Source organism: Pelobates fuscus, chromosome 2 (genome assembly GCF_036172605.1).
Source record: "Pelobates fuscus isolate aPelFus1 chromosome 2, aPelFus1.pri, whole genome shotgun sequence".
NCBI lineage: Eukaryota > Metazoa > Chordata > Amphibia > Anura > Pelobatidae > Pelobates > Pelobates fuscus.
Window position 1 is genome coordinate 296,871,756 of NC_086318.1, and position 25,140 is coordinate 296,896,895.

General features: G+C 39.6%; 1 protein-coding gene across 1 annotated transcript; it reads left to right on the forward strand.

Moving 5' to 3' along the window:
- The first annotated feature begins 3,642 nt into the window (after positions 1 to 3,642).
- On the forward strand, positions 3,643 to 17,307 carry SERINC1 (serine incorporator 1). Its single transcript, XM_063443460.1, has 10 exons — positions 3,643 to 3,789; positions 4,818 to 4,979; positions 5,618 to 5,811; positions 6,487 to 6,566; positions 6,757 to 6,894; positions 8,831 to 9,000; positions 11,760 to 11,850; positions 12,171 to 12,312; positions 12,849 to 13,070; positions 16,302 to 17,307. Exons 1-10 carry the CDS (start codon positions 3,751 to 3,753, stop codon positions 16,438 to 16,440), a joined length of 1,377 nt encoding a protein of 458 aa, XP_063299530.1. The 5' UTR covers positions 3,643 to 3,750; the 3' UTR covers positions 16,441 to 17,307.
- The last annotated feature ends 7,833 nt before the right edge of the window (positions 17,308 to 25,140 follow it).

Here is a 25,140-nt window from a genome sequence, read left to right on the forward strand (position 1 = left end):
AGTTCATTGAAGTCTCCCGAGTAAAACAGTACCCCCCATGTACAGGTTTTATGGTGTGTTGGAAAGATATAGGGTTAAATATAGTGCTAGCAAATTAAATTCCCTATACTTTCGGCATGGGTTGTCAGGCAGGTCCCGCTAATTGTAATTAATTAGGATACCTAATTATGTAAAAATATTAAATAAATATATGTGTAGAATTAAAATATATACATATATATATATATATATGTGTGTGTGTGTGTGTATATAAATTTTTTTTAAATATTTTTATTTATATATAGGTGTATATAGTGATATATACGTATATATTTGTATTAATATCACAATACAGTTAGAACGAAATAACACACATCTATATATTTTTCAATTATTTATTTTTAATTATTTTTTTATTTTAGTTTCTTACGTATTTACATATTTATTTTTTTATATTATATATAAATATATATATATATATATATATATATATATATCAATAATTATATATATATATATATATATATATATATATATATATATATATATATATATTTACATGTGGAAATGCACTGCCATGACAGCTGGTGCAACCAGGTTTGCATTCACGTTTAAACATATGGCATTAGAGAGAAACATTGCACTTTTTTGTGGTAGATAAGTATTCATGGTTTTAACTGCAGCTTCACATATATTATGCTAGACTAAGGAAGACCGTATCCAATAAATGAAATTGAGTGGTTTTGGTTGCATGCTAAGGTATTTAGTAACTATCTTTTAGTGCATATCACATAAAACAAAGTTTGGTGATAACAATAAGTAGGCTGACCCCTGACTGATTATAACATGCCTTGATGTGTATAAGAAAATAACTGGTGTTGGATACATGCTGAACTAAATTAACGAGGTAAACGTGGGGCAGGTTCTGCAGGGTGTATGGGACCTCTCGGGCGGTGGGGAACCCTAGGATATTGGCGGTCAGAGTAAGCTAGTGCTTCTGCCTATCCCCCCCACCCGTGACCTGGCTGTTATTCACCCGATGCCCGTGCTGGCTACCAGGGTCCTGTGTGTAATGAGTGTCCCGCTTGGATCCACTTTAGCGCAGCAGGGCGAGGGACACCTCCAGCCCCCGGCTTACGAGAGGGCGTGCAGCTCTGGACCGCCTTCTCTGGAACTTCCGGTCAGGTCTGTGGGTCTCTTGTTGGGCCGAAGCTTGGTGGCGTGTTTGAGTGTGGGTGGCTTTTTCATGCTTGAGAAGTAGGTTTCGCTTTCGGTGGCACCATTTTCATGCTCCCTTCTTTCTGCGAGTTGTGCCTCGTGGCAGAGGGCGTGCGGTGAGTGCCGTCGGTAGGTTCTCTTCCAGAGTGTGTGCCCCAGCCTGCCGTTCTGCCAGTTTCGTCCAGAAGGCTGCAAATGTGGCCTCCAGCCGCGTGAGAATGTCGGGCCAGTGTGCTTTGTCTTGTGGCTCCGGGGCGTTTGCCGCCATTTTGGGTTTGGTAAGCGCTGCTTGTGTGTGCTTCCCCCGGGGCTGTTGGGGTCTTTCAGGGACTGGGATGACCCCCGCCGGTACATAGGGGGGGGACTGGGGTCCGATCGCCAGTTGTTTGCCTCTGAGGGCAACCGGGGAGCGGCCGTCTCCCCAGTGCCATGCAGGCTTGTAGGCCGCAGTTGTTGTTTCAGTGATTTTTGAAGGGATGGCATTATATTTGGTGTCATCGTGAGCCCCGCTAGTTCACCTTTCGATTGGTGACCCTTTTGGGTCGTTTGCGGGCCATTTGTGGCCTGTATGCAGCGATTTTTGCCTTGAAAAGCAGGAGCCATGCTGTTCTGCATCCTCTCTGTTCAGCGGCTAGGCCCCGCCCCCATATATTTATTTTTTTTACACTTATTTAACTTAATTTTATTTTATTTCTAGCCAGCAGGGGGACTACCTGTCATTACAGGCAGTCCCCCAGCTAGCAATGCACCAGCCAGCTAACCCGGCCATGTGATTGTGAGGTCCTCGCAAGGACCTCACTCTCACATGGCCGGGGGGGCTGCTGGAGGGCGGACGTGCCGCGGGGGGCTCCCTGGGAGTCCCCCCAACTGCGATCGCCGGCGTGGGATCGCCGGCGACCGGGTAAGTAAGAAAAAAACGGAGGGCGTACAATTACGCCCGGCGGCGTTTAGAGCAGCTTAAAATAGGGCGTAATTGTACGCCCTCCGGTCTTAAGGGGTTAAATGAAATGCCTTACCAATTATCAACAGGAAATCAAACCTTGTACAATCTAAAACCTTTTCCTAGAGATGACTCTTACGTGTAAAACTAAAACGAAAAATCTTAGTTCAAGAATCAATAAAACTCTCCAGAATATCTCCAAATACACTTTGTAGCAGCACTTAGAAGCAGCAACCAAGCTAATATCCACAACCCTTATATATGTTCCAGTTAAAGTGCAGAAATAAGTTAATGTGCACATTACCTAGTTAATCTGCAGATTAACTAGGGCGATCAGTTAAATTGCAGAAAATGATTTTGTTTCACAAATATTTCTCACATTACCTAGGTAATCTGCACATTACCTACTAGGCACTCGTTAAAGTGCAAAAAAAATCATTCTGTCCTCCATCTCTATGAGTGGCTCACAGCTCTGGAGGACACCAGGGTGTGCACAGGCTGCTGTTCTGTTCTTGTCTGGACCACATAGTCACATACCTCTTCAAACAGTTATCCCGAACTGGTAAGAAACTAGGAGCCCCCACCACCACAAGAGAGCGAGCGCTTCCTGCACATTATGCAACAACACCCTGAAATGATCCCAGCAGGTGCTCTCCACTGTTTTCAATATCATCATATATTTGTAGACTGTTGGAATCAGTGGTCCATGAGCAGACCTCTTCTTGGTCTCATTTTCCTCAATCAGAGAAGTACACTCCTAAAGCCACCACCCCCTAGGAATGTAACACCGGCCAAAAACAACATAGGAACAAACCCCATTAAGTCTCCGTAAAGCAATAGACCAGCTTAAAAACATGGATCTCCCAGGCATCATGTGGAAATTAATCCCAGTTTTGGAACTGCTCTGATCCAATGGAGCCCTACCAGGACTTACCCCAGGCCACAACCTTGGATGTTTGAGGCATTGTCACATTTGAGTGGTCATGACAGTAGAACTTTTATAAAAAATATGTTGAAAATAATTGGAATTTTAATGAAAATGAAAAGATTTAACGCAAATTATGGATAACTTGGCATTATGTATAAAAACTTGGGGCGACTGGGATGTATTTATTCAGGGTGAATGAAACAAAAGGGACCAGTCACCTGTGCATTTATTCACTAAAAGGTGTATAACAGATAATAAAAAAACAAAACTGTCTGTAAATTGACTATTTTGGCTTAAATGTTCAGGTTTTATCTTCCCTTTTTAGTAAACAAACCCTCCAAAGATGTTCGCATTTACACTTACTCCACTGTACATGTTAAGGGTTGCTCTCTGAGCATCCCATTGGAGCCTGACGTTACATAAGAAGATCATAGGAACACAAAACTGACTCCAACAATATGGCTGAATCCGCATTGTGTCTCTTGTGATTACAACACTGCGCTCTCAGCCATACGTCATTCGGAATGACCTCATTGTGAAAACGCTCTATCCTGGAAGCCTGGGGTGGATCTGGGAAGCGGAAGTTTCGTGTTCACAGAGCTGTCATCCATTTTCTCTTATCCGTTTTGTAAACAAGGTGCTGGGAAGAGGCTCCATATTTATTGCGCGACAACAGACGAGAGACATGGGGGGAGTCCTAGGCCTGTGCTCGGCGGCGAGCTGGGTAATAGATCTCGGAAGATGGAAGAGGGCTGTGGCCATGCTATCCTTATACTGGGGAGAGAGTGGGGCTGGATCTGGCTGTAACATTGTCTGTATTTGTATCAGAATGAGGAAGCAGATCCCAATACTGCCATAACCAGGGCTGGGTCTGTTTACAGCTCACAGACCTGTCTCTAATGCCTGATTGTAAATCTATCTCCCTTATATTTATCTTCATTATAGCAGAACTCAATATTTTTTCTAGGGGAAAAAAAAACTAAACTTAGTAGTTATTTTTATTTTTAACAATAATGACAAATTTACTTGGGCAGGTTTCTCTTCCCTGTTTTTTTGTTTTTGTTTGTTTTTTAATGTAAATTCAAATATGTATAGTGAAATATACAGAATGTCATCAAATATATTTTCTTTATCCTTTTTAAAGTTTGTTAGTAGAGGGAGTTATGACATTTCATTAGACGACTATTCAGTACGTTTTAAATTGTAGGAAATTTAAATGTTGAATTTCAGGATAAAATAGTAGGTTAAGAGAGATGAAAATTTTACTAGGCACGCATGGCGATCAAAAATTTTGCGAGGCAGTGGAGGACAGGCAGGCATTGAATAATGCTTTCCTATGGGGAGGTCTAATGATCGCGCGGTCATTGCTGCGCATGTGCATTAGGTCTCCCCCTGCGGCTGTCTTAAATTGGTTAGGACGGCTCTCTAAACATCATAACCACTACAACTAATTGTATTGGTTCGTTTACTAGAGTGTCTTAGCATCAACACCCTATTTTATATGAAACCATTTAAAAGTGGATTGACCAAAACTCAGACTTTCCACAGCAACAGGAGACCATTACCTCTCTAAATTTATTTATTATTCCAGGTCACCGCCCCCTGAGATTCTAGGCATTGTAACCACTACATCGCGCTATAGTGGTCTAATGGTTCAGAGTGTACATTAAATCCTGGAGGACAATCTGCTTCAGAATGAAATACCAATATATTAAATATACCATCCTCACTTTTTTCTTTTATCTTCTCCAGATTCCTTGTCTATGTGGCACTGCGCCATGTCTGCTGTGCCGATGCTGCCCAAGTGGGAACAACTCCACAATAACACGCCTTATATATGCCTTCTTCTTACTGCTTGGAGTAGGAGTTGCCTGCATCATGTTATTACCAGGGATGGAAGAGCAGCTAAAAAAGGTTGGTAGATTTTTGCAGATACCGATATTAGTTTTCTCAACACACATTCTAACAGCTGATATATAATGTTTTAAAGAAGTATAAAAAGTGGATATTTGAGATGTTCTAATGGGTATCCAGGAGTAGTTATGGTAGGTGTAATATACATTTTAAATGTAGGAATAAATAATTAAAACTTGATAGATATTGGTGGACTTGGATGGCAGTTATCAATATAACATGAAGTATAGAAGTCCCAGATATACAAATTCAAAGTAATAGTTTTGTAAGTATCAGTCTTTAAAATGTCACAATATGGTATTGATACAATTCATGCAATGCTAGCTTGTATCAGGTAGCTCCAGCTATTGAACCAGCTGGGTTTTTTCTCCTGAACAGGCTATTTAATATAGTACTTTTAGTGATATCTTCTCCAATATTTTATCACTAATTGGTACACTGCATATAAAAAATACACACTATAAGATCATGCATGGTGATCTTGTGTGTCAGCTGGTACACCATACCAGTTTGCTCTAAACATGAGAATTTTTATTCTCAACCCATATCTGTTTTAAAGTATGTTTGCAAATGATTTAGGTGATTTTCTAAACATTTAATATAATAGTATATATGACATTTATTCCTTTTGTATGTAGATCCCAGGATTTTGTGAAGGTGGAATTGGATCCTCTATTCCAGGGGTGAGCGGTCATGTGAATTGTGACGTTCTGGTTGGGTACAAAGCCGTGTACCGGGTGTGCTTTGGGATGGCCATGTTTTTCCTTCTGTTCTCACTCCTCATGATTAAAGTGAAGAGCAGCCAGGACCCTCGAGCCTCAGTGCACAATGGGTAAGACTGGATGAGATGGCAGCATATATTGTATTAGTTTAAAGAATTCCAATAGTTTTTATTTCTGCACTCTCCACAGGGATGCTGGAAATGAGCCAAACAAGCTGAACATGCTTAAGTTCCTTACATTTACACAATATTTTGATTCTGTATGTGCATCGTTTTCAAGCAGCCCTTTGCTGCAGGAGGTGTAACTCTATCTTCCGCTGACCGAAACAAGAGTTCCAGTCTGGCTAATGTAAATTCTGTGCATATTGGTCTGTTGTCAGTACGCATAGTGGTTAGCGACAACCATTAGTATCATGCCCAACCCCTTGTCACCCAAGTCCCTCCCGAAGCTCATCCACACTGACATCTCACCCCCTCCAGTAATGGAAAGTGATGTTATAGGAGAATTCACTGCCAGGAGAACTTGACTTTGGAACGGAGACAGAGGTATTTTTTAAGCTTTATTTTGTAAGGGTAGGAGGGGACAGGAAAGTGAGGGTTACTCTTACCAAAAACAGTGTTTTATTAAAATGTTTTTCGTTGCAGTAACCCTTATGGTCATGCTACCCAAAATTGTCCCGGTTGTAAATTTAATCTTTCATTTTACACTACTTTAAAACTACTACAGTGTTTAATTTCTGACAATTTACATAAGCAATATAATAAAAATGTATTTTGTCTTCACAGATTCTGGTTCTTTAAGTTTGCCGCAGCTGTTGCAATAACTGTTGGTGCGTTTTTTATCCCTGAAGGACCCTTCACAACAGGTGAGTTCTAATTATGTTTTTAAAAATGTATAGGAATTGCACTGACATCAAATGTATTTTTATTGTTATTCGCACCAGTGATGATAAATCTTCCATAAATGAGTGTCCATTCTGTTGTAAATATATATATTTAATCTCTACACTGTGCTTGAAAAAATATTTCTTGATTTGAACTCATTTTTCCTTGCAGTTTGGTTTTATGTTGGGATGGGAGGAGCATTCTGCTTCATCCTCATTCAGCTGGTTTTGTTGATTGATTTTGCTCACTCTTGGAATGAATCCTGGGTTGAAAAAATGGAGGAAGGAAACTCAAGGTGCTGGTATGCAGGTGAGCTCTGTTACTTTAACCTGCTACTTTTTGTAGTTTGGGACAATGTGTTTTAGGACAGCAGTAACTTAATATTTTTGTAAGTCAATCAAAGTCTGCCTTCTGAATGATTATTATTTTAGTCTAACGTGGGAAAACTTTCCTAGAAATGTAGAATTTGTTTACAAGATTTCAAATGACAATGTTTAAAAGGTTATTCCAGTGCAATATTGTGCTTTTAGTAGTTTGTAATGTTTTCTTTTGGCCCCCCATTTTTTGTTTTAAAAAAAAATGTTGTTAAACTGTTTAAAATTTACAGAAAATCAGGTGTCAGGCCAAGTGCTCCCGGTTCTCTTCCACGCCTTTCTTGACGTGGCACCTTGTGGGCACATGTGCTGCAAGTGTTTGCAGTGTGGGAGGCTGCGAAAATCTTACTGGTGAAATAAGGGAAGGAGAGCATTTTTATGTTCAAATGGTAGGATAGGAGGGTTGGAGATCTCGGCACACTGTGAGAAAGGCTTCACTATGCAGACTCACTCCTAGCGCTCAACAACAAAAATTTGAATTCCACCCCAAACTATGGTGAAAAAAAGTGCACAATGTTTACATTCATATTTATACATTTTGCATAACCCATAACTCAGTAGATATAATAAAAGGCTAAGCCATGTCTTCACAACAATATATACGAAATTCAAAATCTACATAGATAAAATAGGCAGATTTGGGGCAATATTGTCTGTGCATATAAATGCACTCACAAAGGTATAAATGTAGCAAGCTCCTCTCTCATCTAGAGTATAAACTCCTCCTTGATCTTGAACCTCCTTCACAATAAGCAAAAAAAAATGGAAAAAATAGTGCAAAACTAATATACACCAAGATTTTAATATATAGAATGCACTTACAATATTGAAGTCTAAAATAGGCATATATATCATCAAGGGGCAGAACCTTTTAACCCATGTGGATGAAAAGCACATAGGAACCAAAATGGAAATCCCTCATCTGGAGACAGCAATAAACAAGCACAATAAAACAAAAAAAAAAATCAAACACGCCAAATGTGTTTTGTCTGATTTGCCTGCATGTGAAGAATCTCATTACATCAGTGGCCAGCACGCTGACAACAGACATAAAATATGCATAGAATTGATATTTGGAAGCTAAGAACAAAGTTATGCGTGCCGGGGCCATAACAATCCCCCTGAACAAATTGCTGATTTCTCTATATGTGCTGCATTTCAAGATGAAACGCTGCACATATACAGACCACTTCTAAAAGCAGAGCTAGACTTGGGTTTATCCCAGAGCCTAAATGCACACCTACATTTTCCTTTTTGCTCTTTCTGCTTCCTCCTCCACTCCAATTTGATTACTTTTCTGCCCCTGGAGAGTGGAAAGTGCCTCTTTGATTAGAAAAATATGGTCTGTCTGTAAGCTGGCAGCAGAAACTGCTTCAATACTTACTGCCCTGCTTTATGCTGAATCCAAGTGCACAGACTACTTGATTATAAGTGTTCTGTATACTTCAGTACTTTTTTTTTTTTTTTTTTTTTTCCATGAACTGCCCAGCAGAATGTTATATGATGAGCCCTCAAAAGCAACAATGAACCTGTACACAATTCATTAGTTCAAGGAGAGCAGTGAGAACAGGCAGATGAACCTCAACATATTGACTTATGGGAGACAGGATATTTAATTTTTATTTCCTGATCAATGGGGAGTTGGTTGTCTACCTGGTTGTGGCTTTGTTCAATGGGTGGTTTATAGTACTGTTGATGTGTCATAATTATGAATATCGCTAACAGAGGTGTATATAGCATGTCTAGTCGTTTTCTGTATAGATTTTATTTAGTCACAGTCCATGTTCTGGGACTCTTCACAACATTTTAATACTGCTTAAAGTTCTGTTTATATATCTAGATATTAATGTTTCCTACTTTTATCCCCACAGCATTATTATCAGCTACAGGTATAAACTATGCCTTTTCCCTGGTCGCCATAGTCTTATTTTATGTGTACTACACTCATCCAGAAGGCTGCTATGAAAACAAGGCTTTCATTAGTGTGAACTTGGTACTGTGCATTGGAGCCTCTGTGTTGTCCGTTTTGCCTAAAATTCAGGTATATATAAATATATATTTTGTTTGTATGAATTCGCCATCATTATTTGGTTGTTAGATTTCATTGTGTATCTGAGCTGTATAGGAAGAACGCTCAATATGTTGTGTTTTTGTTTTTTTATTAAATATATATATATATATATATATATATATATATAATTTTGTTTTTTTGAAAGAGTAGGTGTTACTTTTGGGAGGCTGCATATTAATACATAATTTTAAAGAACTAAGAACAACTCCAGCTATTTGTAGAGGGTTTTGTATGGAGAGCAAGGTTCTAGAACAATTGCATTCAATAATGTTTTATTGGTGATCACATGATGATTGCATCATGTTGAGAATATATCAATGTTCCTTCATACATCACCCTTGAAGTTGTTAAGGCCTCCACTGTAGTAATATGTAACCATAAAGTCATAAAATCAATTTTCAGTCTTTCTAGTTGCACAAGTATATGAAGATACGTTATGCCTCTGATTATCCTATTAAATCAGCTCTGGGTCGCCCTCCTCCTCAACCAACGTCAGACGATGGGGGAGCCTAACGCGCATCGGATCTTCCCCATAGAATAGCATTGACTCTGTACTTTTCTATGGGGGATTTAGAAACCGCAGGAAAACCCTCTAGTGGCTGTCTGGTAGACTGCCACTAGAGGCCGTCTTAGCACTGCAATGTAATCATTGCAGTTTCTCTAAAACTGCAACGTAATACATTGCAGGGACATGGGTGACAAGGAACAGTGCACCCAAACCACTTCAGTTGACATCCTACAGCGTCTCTTTAATGAATAAGATATTTTAGGAATACTTCCATCAAAAAACTTTATACAATTGTGCTCAAAAGTTGGCATAGCCTGGCAGAAATTGTGAAATTTTGTCATTGATTTAGAAAATGACTGATCATGCTAGAAAATGTATTTTATTGAAGGATAGTGATCATATGAAGCCATTTATTATCACATAGTTGTTTTGGCTCCTTTTTAAATCATAATGATAACTGAAATCACCCAAATGGTCCTGATCAAAAGTTAACATACCCTTGAATGTTTGGCCTTGTTACAGACCCACAAGGTGACACACACAGATTAAAATGGTAATTGAAGGTTAATTTCCCACGCCTGTGGCTTTTTAATTTGCAGTTTGTGTCTGTGTATAAATAGTCAATGAGTTTGATGGGTCTCACGTTGATGTACTGAGCAGGCTAGATACTGAGCCATTGGGGGAGCAGAATAGGTCTGTCAAAAAACCTGCGCAACAAGGTAATGGAACTTTATAAACATGGAAAAGGATATGAAACGATATGCAAAGTCTTGAAAATGCCAGTCAGTACTGTTTAATCACTTATTAAGAAGTGAAAAATTCGGGGATCTCTTTATACCAAGCCAAGGTCTGGTAGACAAAGATTTCAGCGACAACTGCCAGAAGAATTGTTTGGGATACAAAGAAAAACCCACAGGTAACCCCAGGAGAAATACAGGCTGCTTTGGAAAAAGACGGTGTGGTTGTTTCAAGGAGCACAATAGGACGATACTTGAACAAAACAGCTTCTGGCACACTGTAATTTGGAGTGATGAGACCAAAATAGAGCGTTATGGTCTCAATCATAAATGCTATGTTTGGATTGGGGTCAACAAGGCCTATAGTGAAAAGAATACCATCCCCACCGTGAAGCATGATGGTGACTGATGTTTTGGGGTGTGTGCGCTCTAAAGGCAGGGGATTCTTGTGAAAATTGATGGCAAGATAAATGCAGCAGGTTATCAGAAAATACTGGCAGACAATTTGCATTCTTATTCTGAGCATGGGATGCTCTTGGACTTTCCAGCATAACGACCCTCCGCACAAGTCCAAGTTGACCCTCCAGTGGTGAATGTTCTGTAGTGGCCATAAGTCTTCTGATCTTAATATCATCGAGCCACTCTGGGGAGATCACAAACGTGTGGTTCATGCAAGACGATCAAAGACTTTGCATGACCTTGAGGCATTTTGCCAAGGCGAATGAGCAACTATACCATCTGCAAGAATTAGGGGCCTTATAGACCACTATTACAAAAGACTGCACACTGCCATTGATGCTAAAAGGGGCAATACACAGTATTAAGAATTAAGGTTATGCAGACTTTTGAACAGGGGTCTTTTTTTTTTTTTGCCATGTTATGTTCTGTTTGTGCCGTTCTGTTATAACCTACAGTTAAATATGAATCCTATAAAAAATAAAAGAAATGTGTTTTGCCTGCTCATTCATGTTTTCTTTAAAAATTGTACTTACATTACCAATTCTCCAAGGGTCTGAAAACTTTTGAGCTAAATCTGTATGTATCACAAACTCATTCTTTAAAGTAGTACTCTCATCCCATAGCGACTTCAGCTCATTTATGTGATTATGAGGGCAGGAGTGTCTGGTCGCTGTTACAATCAAGGGCTAAACCATTGTGCAATTGAACCTCTGCTCCAAGTTTACTTATTCTCTGGGTGCAGTATAATGAAGGTTTGATTTGGCCAGTTATGAGGGCAGGACTGTACAAGCACCCATTGAGAGAAATAGTGCACACTGAAGTTAAGACAGCAGCCGGAGAGTCCTGTAACTATAACATCATAAGTTAACTTCAATTGCTATGAGAGTGGCGCTGTTCCTTCCATGTGGTCTTCATAATACATTTTTATATTCCTCTAATATTTATGCATTACTTAACCTATGCCATGTGTGCTGTTGTTGATGCATTAGCTATTTACTGTCTGAAAAATAATTTTTGTATTTTAGGAATCACAGCCCAGATCTGGCTTACTTCAGTCTTCAGTTATTACTGTTTACACCATGTATCTTACTTGGTCATCTATGACTAATGAGCCAGGTAATGAAAATAAATTTGAAAGATATAAAATCTAACAGAAAAACAATGCTGTATAGCAAGCTAACTATGTGAAATAAAAGCCTGGATTTACTTTTTTTTTTTTTTTTTTTAAGCTATCAATAAAGGCTTGTGAATTTGTAAAACAGTGTTGTGGAGACTGATTTTCAAAACGGATTGCAAAATGTAACCTAATATAGCCAAGCTATAGCATAGTCAGAGAATGTTTCCAATTATACTATTTCAGCCTAATCATGTTTCTTAATTGGTACAGATATAGATAATTTCAAGTAAGTTCCTGTTTTTTTCTTAATGCCTCCTAGATAGGAAATGCAACCCAAGCCTCTTAGGAATAATTGGCTACAACACTACAAGCGTTCCAGTGAAAGGTCAGATGGTGCAGTGGTGGGATGCCCAAGGAATAGTGGGGCTTATTCTTTTCTTGCTGTGTGTCCTGTACTCCAGGTAAGGGGGCATTTTGTTGGATAAATTTCTTTCAACTCACACTAATAAATATAGAGGCAAGGGTGGTATGTACTGAAAGCTAACACTATATTATAGTGATTTGTCTGTTTTTTCCGCCTATTGTACAGTGCTGCAGGATATGTTGGTGAAAAATAAATACCAAATAATAATTGATTATGCCCTATTTCAGCAGTGTCAAATAGTTTGATTCTTTGAAGGACATGAATGAAAATACTAATTTGACTTCTTTTGGTTTATCAAATAGTTTAATTCATAGGTTGTTTTTTGTTTTTGTGTATTTTTTATTTTATTATTGAAGCGATTTGCAGACACCCCTGCTGCAACATTATGTCTCATGAAAACCCAGGAAAGATTGCATTTCACTTTCATGCCATTTATATGAATGACAAGTAATTAGGGTGTTTCACAGAATATAGCATAGGTTGTTATGGTGCTTGGAATTTGCATTATTATGTAGAAGTGTATGTATTTTTATTTAAATGTAACATGACATTATCTTTTACCTTTATATACAGCATTCGTACATCTTCCAATAGTCAAGTGAACAAGCTAACCCTTACTAGTGATGAGGCCACTCTTATAGAAGATGGAGGTAGCAGGAGTGACGTTGATTCCGATGATTCTCACAGAGCTGTGGATAATGAGCGTGATGGGGTTACCTACAGCTATTCATTCTTCCATTTCATGCTTTTCCTAGCATCTCTCTATATCATGATGACACTCACCAACTGGTACAGGTAAGTCCACGAGATGTAATTTTGTTGGATATTTAATCGTAGAAGGCGTTTCTAATTTTTCACTATAATGAAATAGAAAGTTGAATTTGAAAAGGCACTAGAGGTATCCAAGAGATGTACGTGCTGCCAAATGACTTTCTAAAGGAAACAGTGGCATTGAGTTATACTTTAATGTAACCCTGTGTGTAGTCTTGCTAGTAGCTGTGGATGTCAGATGTCTGTCTCTCTCTAATAGATATACATGCTTTCATGTAGGGGTGGGGGTGAGGGTGTGTGTATTGGATACAGAGAGAGATAGATATAGATGTAGATCATATATAAGTATATTTCTTTAAGGCCTACTATTGTTATATCGTGGCCCATACAGCACCAACAATTTACACTTACTAAAAATTATATAAAGACTGTCCCATTGCAGCTTACTGCAAATCACTGTCATTGGCAGTGATGAACAAACTCTCTAAGAACTGTAATGTAATATAAAAGATACATAACGGCAAAGCGTCTATTATGGAAATATAACACATTTTTAAGGTGTTTGAGTGGCTCTCCACACTGATGAAGTGGCATTATTTCCCATGCTACATGCTTTGCATCCTTTTTTTTGTTTCATAAGCGGTTTGGGTAGTGTAGTAGTAAATAGATTGTGTTTGTGAACTGCCTTTATTGTGAAGGTAGCACTAGGATATTCATGTCTCAGTGCTCCTTGTGATTAGCGGGAGTGCCAGGTAGCAGCTGCCACTCTGGAATGCAACGCCCATTAATCTTGTGTAAACTGGACATGTGTTCTTAATGTACCTGAGATTAGGGCACCTGAACTGCATGTAGATGAATAATTCATTATGGAGAACAAATGCACATGTCATGTAATAAAATTTAAACTACCGTATATACTCGAGTATAAGCCGAGTTTTTCGGCACATTTTTTGTGCTTAAAAACCCCAACTCGACTTAAACTCGAGTCAAGGTCTGTATTATGGCAACTTACATTGTCATAATACAGACCAGGACCGCCGGCCTCATTACAAGCCCGGCGGTCCTGTTGGGGACTGGCAGAGAGCTGTTACTTCCCTTCACAGCAGCTCCTGTCAGCTCCGTTCTGCTTACAGTGTAAGTCTCGCAACACCCGCGGCCGTCAGTGCGTTGCCACAGGTTACCGTGGCAATTCTCCGTGCGGCACACAGACCGCGAGACTTACACTGTGAGCAGAACGGAGCTGACAGGGGAGCTGCACGGAGGAGAAGGGAGCTGACAGGAGGTAAGTTGTGAAGGTAAGTAACAGCTCTCTGCCAGCCCCCCCACTGAACTGTCAATGCCACTGGACCACCAGGGACTAACATAGCCCCCCTCCCTGGCCAGGCAACAAGCAGAGAGGGGGGACAAAAAACTGTTTAATAAAAAATACAAATATTAAAATAATAATATTAAAATAAATATAATAATAATATTAAAATAATAATAATATTAAAATAAAAACATTTAAATAAAAATGCCCTCCCCTCACCCAGTTTACACACACTACACAAACACACACACTGCATTCACACACACACACACACACACTGCATTATATACACACACTGCATTCATTATATACACACAAACACACATTCTGCATTCATTAGAGATAAAAAAAAAGGAGAAAAGGGAGGGTTAGCGCTTAATAACAAGATAAGGCAGCAACTTAAAAGGGAATTCCTCAAGGACCCTTTAAACACAATGGTAAAAGAAAAAAGTAAAAGCTGCGCCAAATAAAACCAACAAATAAAATTAGTCCAGATAAAAGACAAAGTCCAAATAAAATAAGATAAAATAAATCTTAGCTGGAAAAGTCTTCCTTAGATAGGATAGTCTGTACTGTGGTGAATCAGGAACAATGTCCTCGCTGTCCTTCCTCAGATGGATCCGATGTTATAAAAAGATAAAACAGATAACCCAAATAGTGTAATATGTTCACTAGGGTATAATAGATAATATAGAAAAGATAATATTGCACTCACATGTTATAGAGCTATAACCAGCTCTAGTATAGAAGGCGTACAGCGGTTTTGATCCTCTCTTATGGGATATGAGGCAATTTTCTTATCTTCAGGGGTAAATACCACTCAAAGAAAGTAAAAGGACACAACAAATAGTGCTCTCTGTGTAAAATAATATAGGAATACAAATAAATAAAATGGTACTCACAAGGATGGAGCAGGCTTACTGCTCCTTAATGTTGGCGTAGGTGGAATAATCCCCACCAAGGATTGCTTGTAGTCCAGAGGTAGAGAATGCCAGGTAATAATAGAAAGTATATAAAGATAATTGGCACAACCAGAAAAGTGACCAAAAAATCTTTAATAAGTAAAATATACAATATAAGTGTCCATAAATGCTGTAATGGCTTTATCAATATGGAATATTTTTTTTTATTCCATATTGATAAAGCCATTATAGGCGAAACACGTTTATGGACACTTGTATTGTATATTTTACTTCTTAAAGATTTTTTGGTCACTTTTCTGGTTGTGCCAATTATTTTTATATGCTTTCTATTATTACCTGGCATTCTCTACCTCTGGACTACAAGCAATCCTTGGTGGGGATTATTCCACCTACGCCATCATCAGATCCATCTGAGGAAGGAGAGCGAGGACATTGTTCATGATTCACCACAGTACAGACTATCCTATCTAAGGAAGACTTTTTCAGCTAAGATTTATTTTATCTTATTTTATTTGGACTTTGTCTTTTATCTTGACTAATTTTATTTGTTGGTTTTATTTGGCTCAGCTTTTACTTTTTTCTTTTCCCATTCTGCATTCATTATATATACACACACACTGCATTCATTATATACACACAAACACACACACTGCATTCATTATATACACACACAGTAAATAAATATTAAATTAATGTAATTTTATTGTGATCTAATTTAATTTAGAAATTTACCAGTAGCTGCTGCATTTCCCACCCTAGGCTTATACTCGAGTCAATAAGTTTTCCCAGTTTTGTGGTAAAATTAGGGGCCTCGGCTTATACTCGGGTCGTCTTATACTCGAGTATATACGGTATAAAATTTTTAGTAGTTGTGGATTGGGATGTAACCTAATCTGAGATCACAGTTCCTCTTCAACACCATATTAGTTCAGATTTAAGTATCTTGGTACTTTATAAAAAGTTTGCCTGTCATTTACACATTTATCTATTTTGTTTTTTCTTCACTTTTTTTTTCCCCTCCAGTCCTGATTCTTCTTACGAGACAATGACCAGTAAATGGCCAGCTGTTTGGGTGAAGATCTCCTCCAGCTGGGTGTGCATTGTGCTATATGTGTGGACACTGGTTGCTCCATTGGTGCTTACCAACCGTGATTTTGACTAGATGAAATGGAGTACATGATTTCAATATGTCTTTGTGTGCCAGGAGCACCAGGCTATATATTAGCTTTTGCTGTTTCTGCATGTCCTTTTGTTAGCATTTCACATAGTGCATGATGTTGCGGTGTATGTACAATAAGTCTAGAACTTTTGAAGCTACACTCCATAGATCACATATCCTATTGTATTAATGTGTAATCACTAGTGTTCTACCAAATCTTTGCTCTACTATACACAAGTTGATGGTGTGCAGTGTTAAACAAGCCTTTTAAACCTTTTGCTGCCACAGTAACCTATCAGCATTTGCACTTTTCACTAGAAGAGTCAAAACTTTGCCCTTTTAGTTTTTCATAAAATGCCTCAAAAATTGGACGTCAGTATATACGTAACACATTTTTATTGCCCTAATTTTTAATATATTCATATATTGTTTTTTGACATCTGCTGGGATTATTTTGGTTTTTTTTTTTTTTGGTTTTTTTTCTCCTAAAGATAAAAAATCAAATGGATTCTTCAATGTCAAGTCAGAAGAAGAAAGAACACACAGTTCTTAGTTCTGTAACTTAATTCATATTTTAAATGTGTTAGAGTACAAACTTTATTGTATGTCGGTTAAAAGCAGATACTTTTTGTGCAGTGAAAATGTGCAATTTTGATATTGTATTAATGTGCTGAAACAAATGTTTATTGTAAAATAGCCATGTATTATCTAGTCACTAGACTTGCTTCTATTTTCTTTTGCATTGATGGACAGGAGCCAAGGTCAGACTATTGTAGTTGCAGAACAGAATTCTAGATAAGACTGTACAACTTTGTTTTGAATTAACTTTGTAATCTATATTGTCTTAATAAAATAAGGCAACATACAAAATTCAGTGTTTTTTTTTTTTTTTTTTAACTTTTCAAATCTTATTGAAGTTTTGTATAACAAAGTAATTCAGGAAAAGCTACATATGTCCATAAATGGCAATACTGTAGTTCACGCCTAAATACTTTTCTTAAAAATTGGGATGTGACCATTATGCGGTGTGCGACCATTATGTGAAGCTTTATTTTATATATACACCAATTTTTTTTATTTATTTTTTTAACAGTTGAACCGGTGCTAAGATAACATTTTCTAATGTATTAGGTAAACTTTGATCCTGATCCCTGTCCTCCTTTCATTTCTTAAAGGGCCCCCTCCCGCCGGGCTCTAGGGGATGGAAGGGGTTAAATTTACCTCTTTCTCCAGCGCTGGGCGGGGAACTCTCCTCCTCCAGATAGCAGTCAATGGGTGAATGCGCATGCGCGGCAGGAGCCGCGCGCATTCAGCCAGTCCATAGGAAAGTATTCTCAATGCTTTCCTATGGACGCTGGCGTCTTCTCACTATGAAAATCACAGTGAGAAGCGCGGAAGCGCCTCTAGCGGCTATCAATGATACAGCCACTAGAGGCTGGATTAACCCTATTATAAACATAGCAGTTTCTCTGAAACTGCTATGTTTTATAGAAGAAGGGGTTAATCCTAGCTGGACCTGGCACCCAGACCACTTAATTAAGCTAAAGTGGTCTGGGTGCCTATAGTGGTCCTTTAATGCATTGCATAAATAAAAATGCACTAAAATACAATAGACTGATGGGCAATGTGACGAGAGCAATCTCGCCACATTGCATTGGAGAAGCCTGGCTGCCCGCCTCCTGCCTTTGGACTATGGCCCTGGGAGATTGGGCCCTTTAAAAACAGTATTCGGCCCTAACAGAGTGCATGTCACTCATTCTGGCCCTTTAAACACAGTGGGGCCATTCGGTACTTGCCCTGTGTGAGCGGTGATACCCCCAGATAGCTATGCCATGGAGCCTATTCATATAGTGAAAGACTATGGGAAAGACTTTAGCTCCATGGCAATTGAACTGTGTGAATAGGATCTGAGCGCTATTCGGTAGTTTTGTGCGTTCAGATCCCAGCTATCTGGGGATATGTGAAATGTCTGTGTGTTATGTGTAAAAGGGGACTTTATGTATTTTAAAGTGTTTTATGTCTTTTTGCAACCATGTGCTCAATGGAGTCTGCCTCTAGCCCTGGATAATTGGATTACTTTCCCCTTTGTCTCCAGGATAGAGGCCTCTGTAAAACCGGCTTAAACCAGATTGCCATGCTGCCAGCCAGGGACCAAAATATACTTTTACTAACTTTTGAACCCCTGGTCTGATTCATGCCATTTTTTAATATGTTGTTCCCCTGAATGGATTGATTGTGAATATGTAATTTTATGTGAATGTGATGTATGGTTTTAGAGTTATCAATGTTAGGTTAAAAAGTATGTTTTAAACTGTAAATGTTCCGGCCAGCAGATAATTGAGCTATGTGTATTGTAAGAACTCAATTATCTAGCCTGGCCCAGAGGAGGAGTTATGTGTTGCATAAATTGTGAGTTCTGTGTCCCAGTAAATCAGTCCAGCATTAAGCTTTGGCTCATGTGTGGATTATTTAGCGAGACCAGCAAGTTATTACTCTGTGAATTACTTGGTGATTTTATTTTATGGGAAGAAGGGAATGCTTGACGGAGTAACGGATTGTACCGTCACAGGCAATAAACCCTCTTTTCAGTATAAGATGAGTAGGATGTTAGTTATCAGTTCTCACAACAAAAACAGCAATAGTCAATTATGTGACTATTACATGATCAATTGAATTTGAACCAATTTTTGGACTGAAAAACCAGGGTGCGACGACTAAGCGGTGAAATATGGTAATTTTGGTATCTTCCAACAGGCCAAGTGCAACCTTGTTTACCCCACCTATAGAATATCTCAGGGGAAGAAAAAAAAAGCTAGGAAGGTCCAATATGCAGGAAGTCTTCTGTGGATTCAGCAATTGAAAAACCTTACATCCAATTAAACTGTTCAGTTTAACACAATGGAGGGACAGTGCTTAGGGACTCGATACTGTAACCATTTCAATTAGATGAAAAGTTGTAGACCATCTCACAATGAGAATATACCACACTTGGTTTAACCACTAAAGCAATATCAGCATAAAAAACTTTTACTATTGCACAATATAGAAAATTTTCTCCATACTTACCGTGATTTTCTTTTCCTGACTATAATTCATGGCAGTATCAATTATGGGTTAGCTCTGCCCTGAACAGGACAGGAAACAATTATAACCAGACTGTAGCCATAAAAGGTCCCTGCTCCCTCCAACCCACAATCCAGTATAAAGCTATAAAACAAAAAACATGGGAGGGTGGCTGATGCTGCCATTAATTATAGCCAGGAAAAGAAAATTACGGTAAGTATGGAGAAAATTTTCTATATTCCTGGCCATTCATGGCAGCATCACTTATGGGTAATACCCCAGCTCAGAACAATGGGAGGGATAAAATAACAGATACTATCAGTCTGCTGCAAAATGAATATATTCATGAGAGATAATAGAGGACAAAACACCTCTCCCAAAGGACGAGGATGAAGAAGCTACATCCAGCTTGTAATGTCTGATGAATGTCATAGGAGACGACCAGGTGCCTGCCCTGCATATGTCGTCAGATGAAACCTCTACCCAAGTAGCCCAGGAGGTAGCCAACGCTCTAGTTGAATGGGTCTTTATCTTTTCCGGAGGAGAGAGATTTTTTTTTTTTTTTTTTTTTTTTTTTTACATGATGGACCTTTTTTATGGTGTTTAAAATCCAACGCCTTAAAGTAGCGGTAGAAGCCGCCTCTCCCTTTCTGTAGCCAGAAGGAATAGATGTGACTTTCTAAAATGATTAGTGACCTCCAGATACTTAATCACACATTCCTTCACATCCAATTGATGGAGCTTAATTTCAGCCGTGCATGAAGAGTTTTGGTAAAAGGAAGGCAGAACAACAACTTCCTGTGCCAAGTGGAATCGTGAAACCACCTTTGGTAGAAATTCCATTCTAGGTCTTAAGCTATTTCTATCGTGGAAGACCTGTACATGATTCAAATCACTGGAGAAGGCTTGAATTTCAGACATTCTTTTAGCCGTAGTGATTGCCACCAAGAACAAAGTCTTGTAAGTCAGATTATTAATATCCAGAACATCCAGTACCAAGGAGGATCGTAATTTCTTGAAGGAGGTCTTATGCGTATCGCTGCCTTAACCCCTTAAAGACCAAACTTCTGGAATAAAAGGGAATCTTGACATGTCACACATGTCATGTGTCCTTAAGGGGTTAAAGAACCTCGCTATTATTGGATCCGATCCCCAGGAGGTGTTACACAGAGCAGATAAGGCTGATGACTGAACTTTTAAAGTGCTTAAGCCCTTCTCCAGCCCTTCATGTAGTAATTCTAATATATCATCATGCGAAGGATGGAGGACATTTTTGGATCTCTGTTCTGACCATAAGCAAAAAACATCCCATGTTCTGTGATAGCATGCGGAAGTGAAACTTTCCTGGATTTTAAAAGCGTATCAGCCACATATTCTGGTAATCCTTGCTCTAAGAGTCTCTGCTTCTCAAGAGCCAAACCCCCAGACTCAATTGGTTTGGATTGGGAGGAATCGCTGGACCTTGGATCAACAAATCTGATCTCTGAGAAAGAGGCCATTCTCAGCCAAATCTGAATTATTGCGATAACTATCTTCCCTTCCTTCCGAATTTTCCTCAATAATCAGTGAATCATAGGTAGGGGAGGGAATGCATACCACAGATCGAAGTCCCAGGGATGGGAAAAGGCATCTTGTCCTGCTTATCGATAGTCCACCTGTAGGGAGAAATACTTTGGGACTTGAGCATATCATTATGAAGCCGTCAAGTTGATCTGAGGCGTGCCCCCACCTTAACGATATCATTTGAAACCCATCTGGATGCAATTGCCATGCTCCCGATAGAATTGTTGTTCTGCTTAGATAGTCTGCCAAAACATTTTCTGTTCTGGCAGTCTTATGTTGAGCAAATTCCATAAGTGAAACTATTTCTATTAAGAGAGCTTTGCTTATGGTTCCCCCTTGTCGGTTTATATAGGACGCCAAATGCCAGTTCTCTCAGGTTTTAATGCAACCTTCTCTCTTTCGACTCCCATGTACCTTGCATCTATTTTTCTTCTAAATGTGCACCCCATCCTTGGAGACCTGCGTCTGTGGTAACTGTTTTCCATGGTGGATCTTCCAGAGGAAAGCATAAAGATAGGTTCTTGATTTCCATCCACCATGACAGGTCGTCTGTTTTCCGAGTGAGACAAATTTTCTGCTCCCAGTTGCACTCTCGTTTCTTAGTCTTTTAAGAACTTCATTTGGATTGGACGCATGTTCCACTGAGCCCATTTTACTAATCCTATGGTTGATGTAAGAGAGCCAATAAGGTTCATAAACTCCCTTGCCATAATACATATTTTGTAGCGAAGATTCCGGATCTTCACCTGAATCCTCTCCATTCTTTCTGTTGATAGATTCACTTGTCCTTTGATAGTGTATATAGTGTATATGGCTGCACCCAGGAATATCATATTCTGAGTAGGAACCTTCCTCTAAGTTTTCTCACCACACTTTAAATGCTCTTGACAAAGTGGTTAAAGCTACTGCTGGATGTGTTCCAGAAGTTTCGATATGCAGTCTTTCATAGCCATTTCTTTTTCTCCTTTTGCTACACAAGATTGGATAAATACATATTTTGTCGAAAAGGCTTCAAATTCTATCCTGTATCCTTCTGCCAAAATTGATGTGACCCAGGAGTCTGTCAAGCTTCTGACCCAGACAGGATAAAAGAGATGTAGTCTTCCTCCTGTAATCCCTGGCTGGGCCAGCAAAAGTTCAGACGTTTTTACTTGGAATTCATGATCCTCTTCCTCTAGAAGAGTTTGACTGTGTCGGATAGTTTCTCCAGTTAGGTCTGGCCTATTCCTTCCTGGCTTATATGTTCTGCTGTCACGAAAGGAACTGTGGTAGAACCATATTTTCTTCCTTGTGGAAGAAAGGCTTTTTTCCCCATCAGCTGCCTTATGAATAGCTTCATCCAGGACTTTACCAAAAAAAAGATCTCCCTGGAATGGAAGAGCACACAGAGAAGCTTTAGAAGCATAATCTGCTCCCCAGGAGTGCATCCATAACGCTCTTCTTGCTGTAATTGACAGGCCCATGCTTTTAGCCACCATTCTAGTGACATCCAATGATGTTTCGGAACCAAATTTAATAGCCAACTTCTTTTAGACCTTCCAGAAGGTCATCTCTCCGAACTCCTTTAGCAATGTTCCAAACACACAAAATTGAATGAACTTTCTGTGAAATTTGTTGATTGGGATCTGGTGATATGCGTCGCCCATTCTTTGTTTGGTATGATATTTCTGTAACCTGCTCTCCTTTGAATAAGGATATAGTCTGAATGCTTTATTCTTTAGGGTTACTGTTCTCTCTGGTTTTTACCATTCCTGGTAAATTATATCCTTTATGGTCTATTAGCTTTCAAATCTTTGAAATACCGGTCTGATTCTTTTAACCCTGATTTTTCCTCCGCGAATCTGAGTCTCCCTTATGATGTTGATTAGTTTATCAACTGTCTTAGAATCCAGCGGTTTTGAGGCAAAGTTAACTTCACCTTCCTCTTTGTCTGACAGATCTTCTATTTTTAAACTATCACTTGATTCTGGGGAAATCTCTTCTCTTCTAAGGCGATTGAATGAGGTCATCTTGCTTGTTGTGGACTTAAATCCTTCTACAATCGCCTCTGTAATTGTCAGACATTCTATATAAAGATTTCTTCCATTGGGTGCTAATTTAATGCAGTTTACACATCTATTGGATTTATCTTTGTGTTTTCTTGGAGAATCCTCACATGGATTGCTTGGGCTGAAAGAGGCCAATATAACAATAATATATTATGGGCCCATAGTGGCACTCTTTTACCCCTCCCCCCTCCTCCCCCCAACTATAAATACATTTTATTGAGGCTCACTTATGTTGTTTTCTGGACACAGATCTTGAGGCAGAGCCATCTAAAAATAGGAACACAAGCTTATTTTGAGAGATAAATTTACTTAGAGTGTAAAAAAAATAGAAACAAATAAACAAAATTTGGGGGGCGGGGCCGGACCGCCGAGCTGGATGGTCGCAAGTGAGACCAGCTCCTGCAACCTGGGGCCCAACATGCAATAAAATTAAGATTTCAGGCACGAAACCGACCGGCAACGGTGGCCCTCAGCGGGCAGAGAGCCCTGGATCCAGGGTGAGGCTGGCCCAACAGGCTTCAGTCCCCTGGAGAAGGAATCCTACCTGACACCTTTGAGGCATGCTCTGGAGGCGAGCGGGGCGGACGGCCACTGCCCTGCCGCACGCCATGCGGTATTCAGAGTCAGACCCGCGGGGAACCGGCCTTGTACCCCCCCTCTGGACCGGGGGGGGTGATCCCGGTCCCCAGTCTCCATGGGATACCTCCCAACAGCAGCAGTATAACGAGCGGACTGTAGACACCAAAGGTACAGATCCCGACTGCAACCATGCACCTGCACACGTCCTAGAACCCCAGCAAGCCACTCACCTTCACTAACACTGGACCCTCAGAGGTCTCCCGCTGGGCTCCGGTACTTCCTCCCTCGTCAAAGCAGGGAAACAAGACGCCCCGCAGAGGCATCAGCCGCCCGCAACCAGCGCTGCACTGGGGGGCAAACCAGTGTGTGGAAAAGCAATAGAGCAGACCGGGCTCCCTGATATACCAAATCAGCAGCTGCAGAGGACGTCTCTTACTCACCTAACAAGGGACTTTCTACTACCGGGACTGACCCTGTCTTCCACCATCTCACCCTCAGGGACTCTGTGCCATTCACTTACGAGATCTGCTGCATGGGGGTATACTACACCCAAAAGCATGCCCATAGACCACATTGTGAACAGGAGCAACCATCTTGTTGACCTTACCAGCCTGTCTTTAGATAACTGTCATTAGTTGGAATAGTAAAAGCATGGGTGATCTTTGTTTCACTACTACTACTACAAATGCTGGATTTGAATTAGCATAATTAACCCAGCACAATAATGCGACTTACCTAGCGACTGACACAATGCCTGATATGTGACCTAACTGCTAACCGACTGCAGGATATGACTAGTTAGACAGCCTGTTTAAGCGTAATCATACCTTGGGCCCGAAGCTAAAGCGACAACGATTACTACACTTAATAACCTTAAGCTACCATTACCAAACTTCTGAATAATTCATTTTAGACAGCCAGCATGTACCCAGCCTGTTTTATCATTTATTGTTTAAAAAAAAAAAAAATGTGCATACCTTCTAAATGCTTAACAACAGTTAAAACTCTTGTATGTTTATATTACCTAAGAAAGATGTTGTGGCATTATAGTCAAACGAATGTTATACGTGCACATCAAAAATAAAGAATTAAAAAAAAAAAAAAGGATTTTTTTATAAATATATATTTTTTCCTTAATGGACAAATTTCCTCTCTAGGGCAGCCTTCCAGCAACATATACTGGTTCCTTCTTTGGCAAGGACACTTAAAACCTAACCAGAGTTTTTTTTAGTATTCCTGCCTTTTTAAATTTTGGAGCGCTATTTCTTTAAGAGCCCGGCGGTGTGCGCATGCGCAGATGGAACATCTAGACGCTGACGTTCCTGCGCATGCTCCCCCTACCGAGCACAGAGGCAATCTGAGAGCCGCAGAAAGAACCCACTGAAAGCTCCTGGGAAGCATCTGAAAACCACTTGCAGATACAATTCCTTCACAAATAATAGTGTGATGG

Coding starts and splice junctions, on each gene's coding strand:
- SERINC1 (XM_063443460.1), top strand. CDS start 3,751: ATGGGGGGAGTCCTAGGCCTGTGCTCGGCGGCGAGCTGG. Junction 9,001..11,759: donor CCGTTTTGCCTAAAATTCAG/GTATATATAAAT, acceptor TTTGTATTTTAG/GAATCACAGCCCAGATCTGG. Junction 12,313..12,848: donor CTGTGTGTCCTGTACTCCAG/GTAAGGGGGCAT, acceptor CTTTATATACAG/CATTCGTACATCTTCCAATA.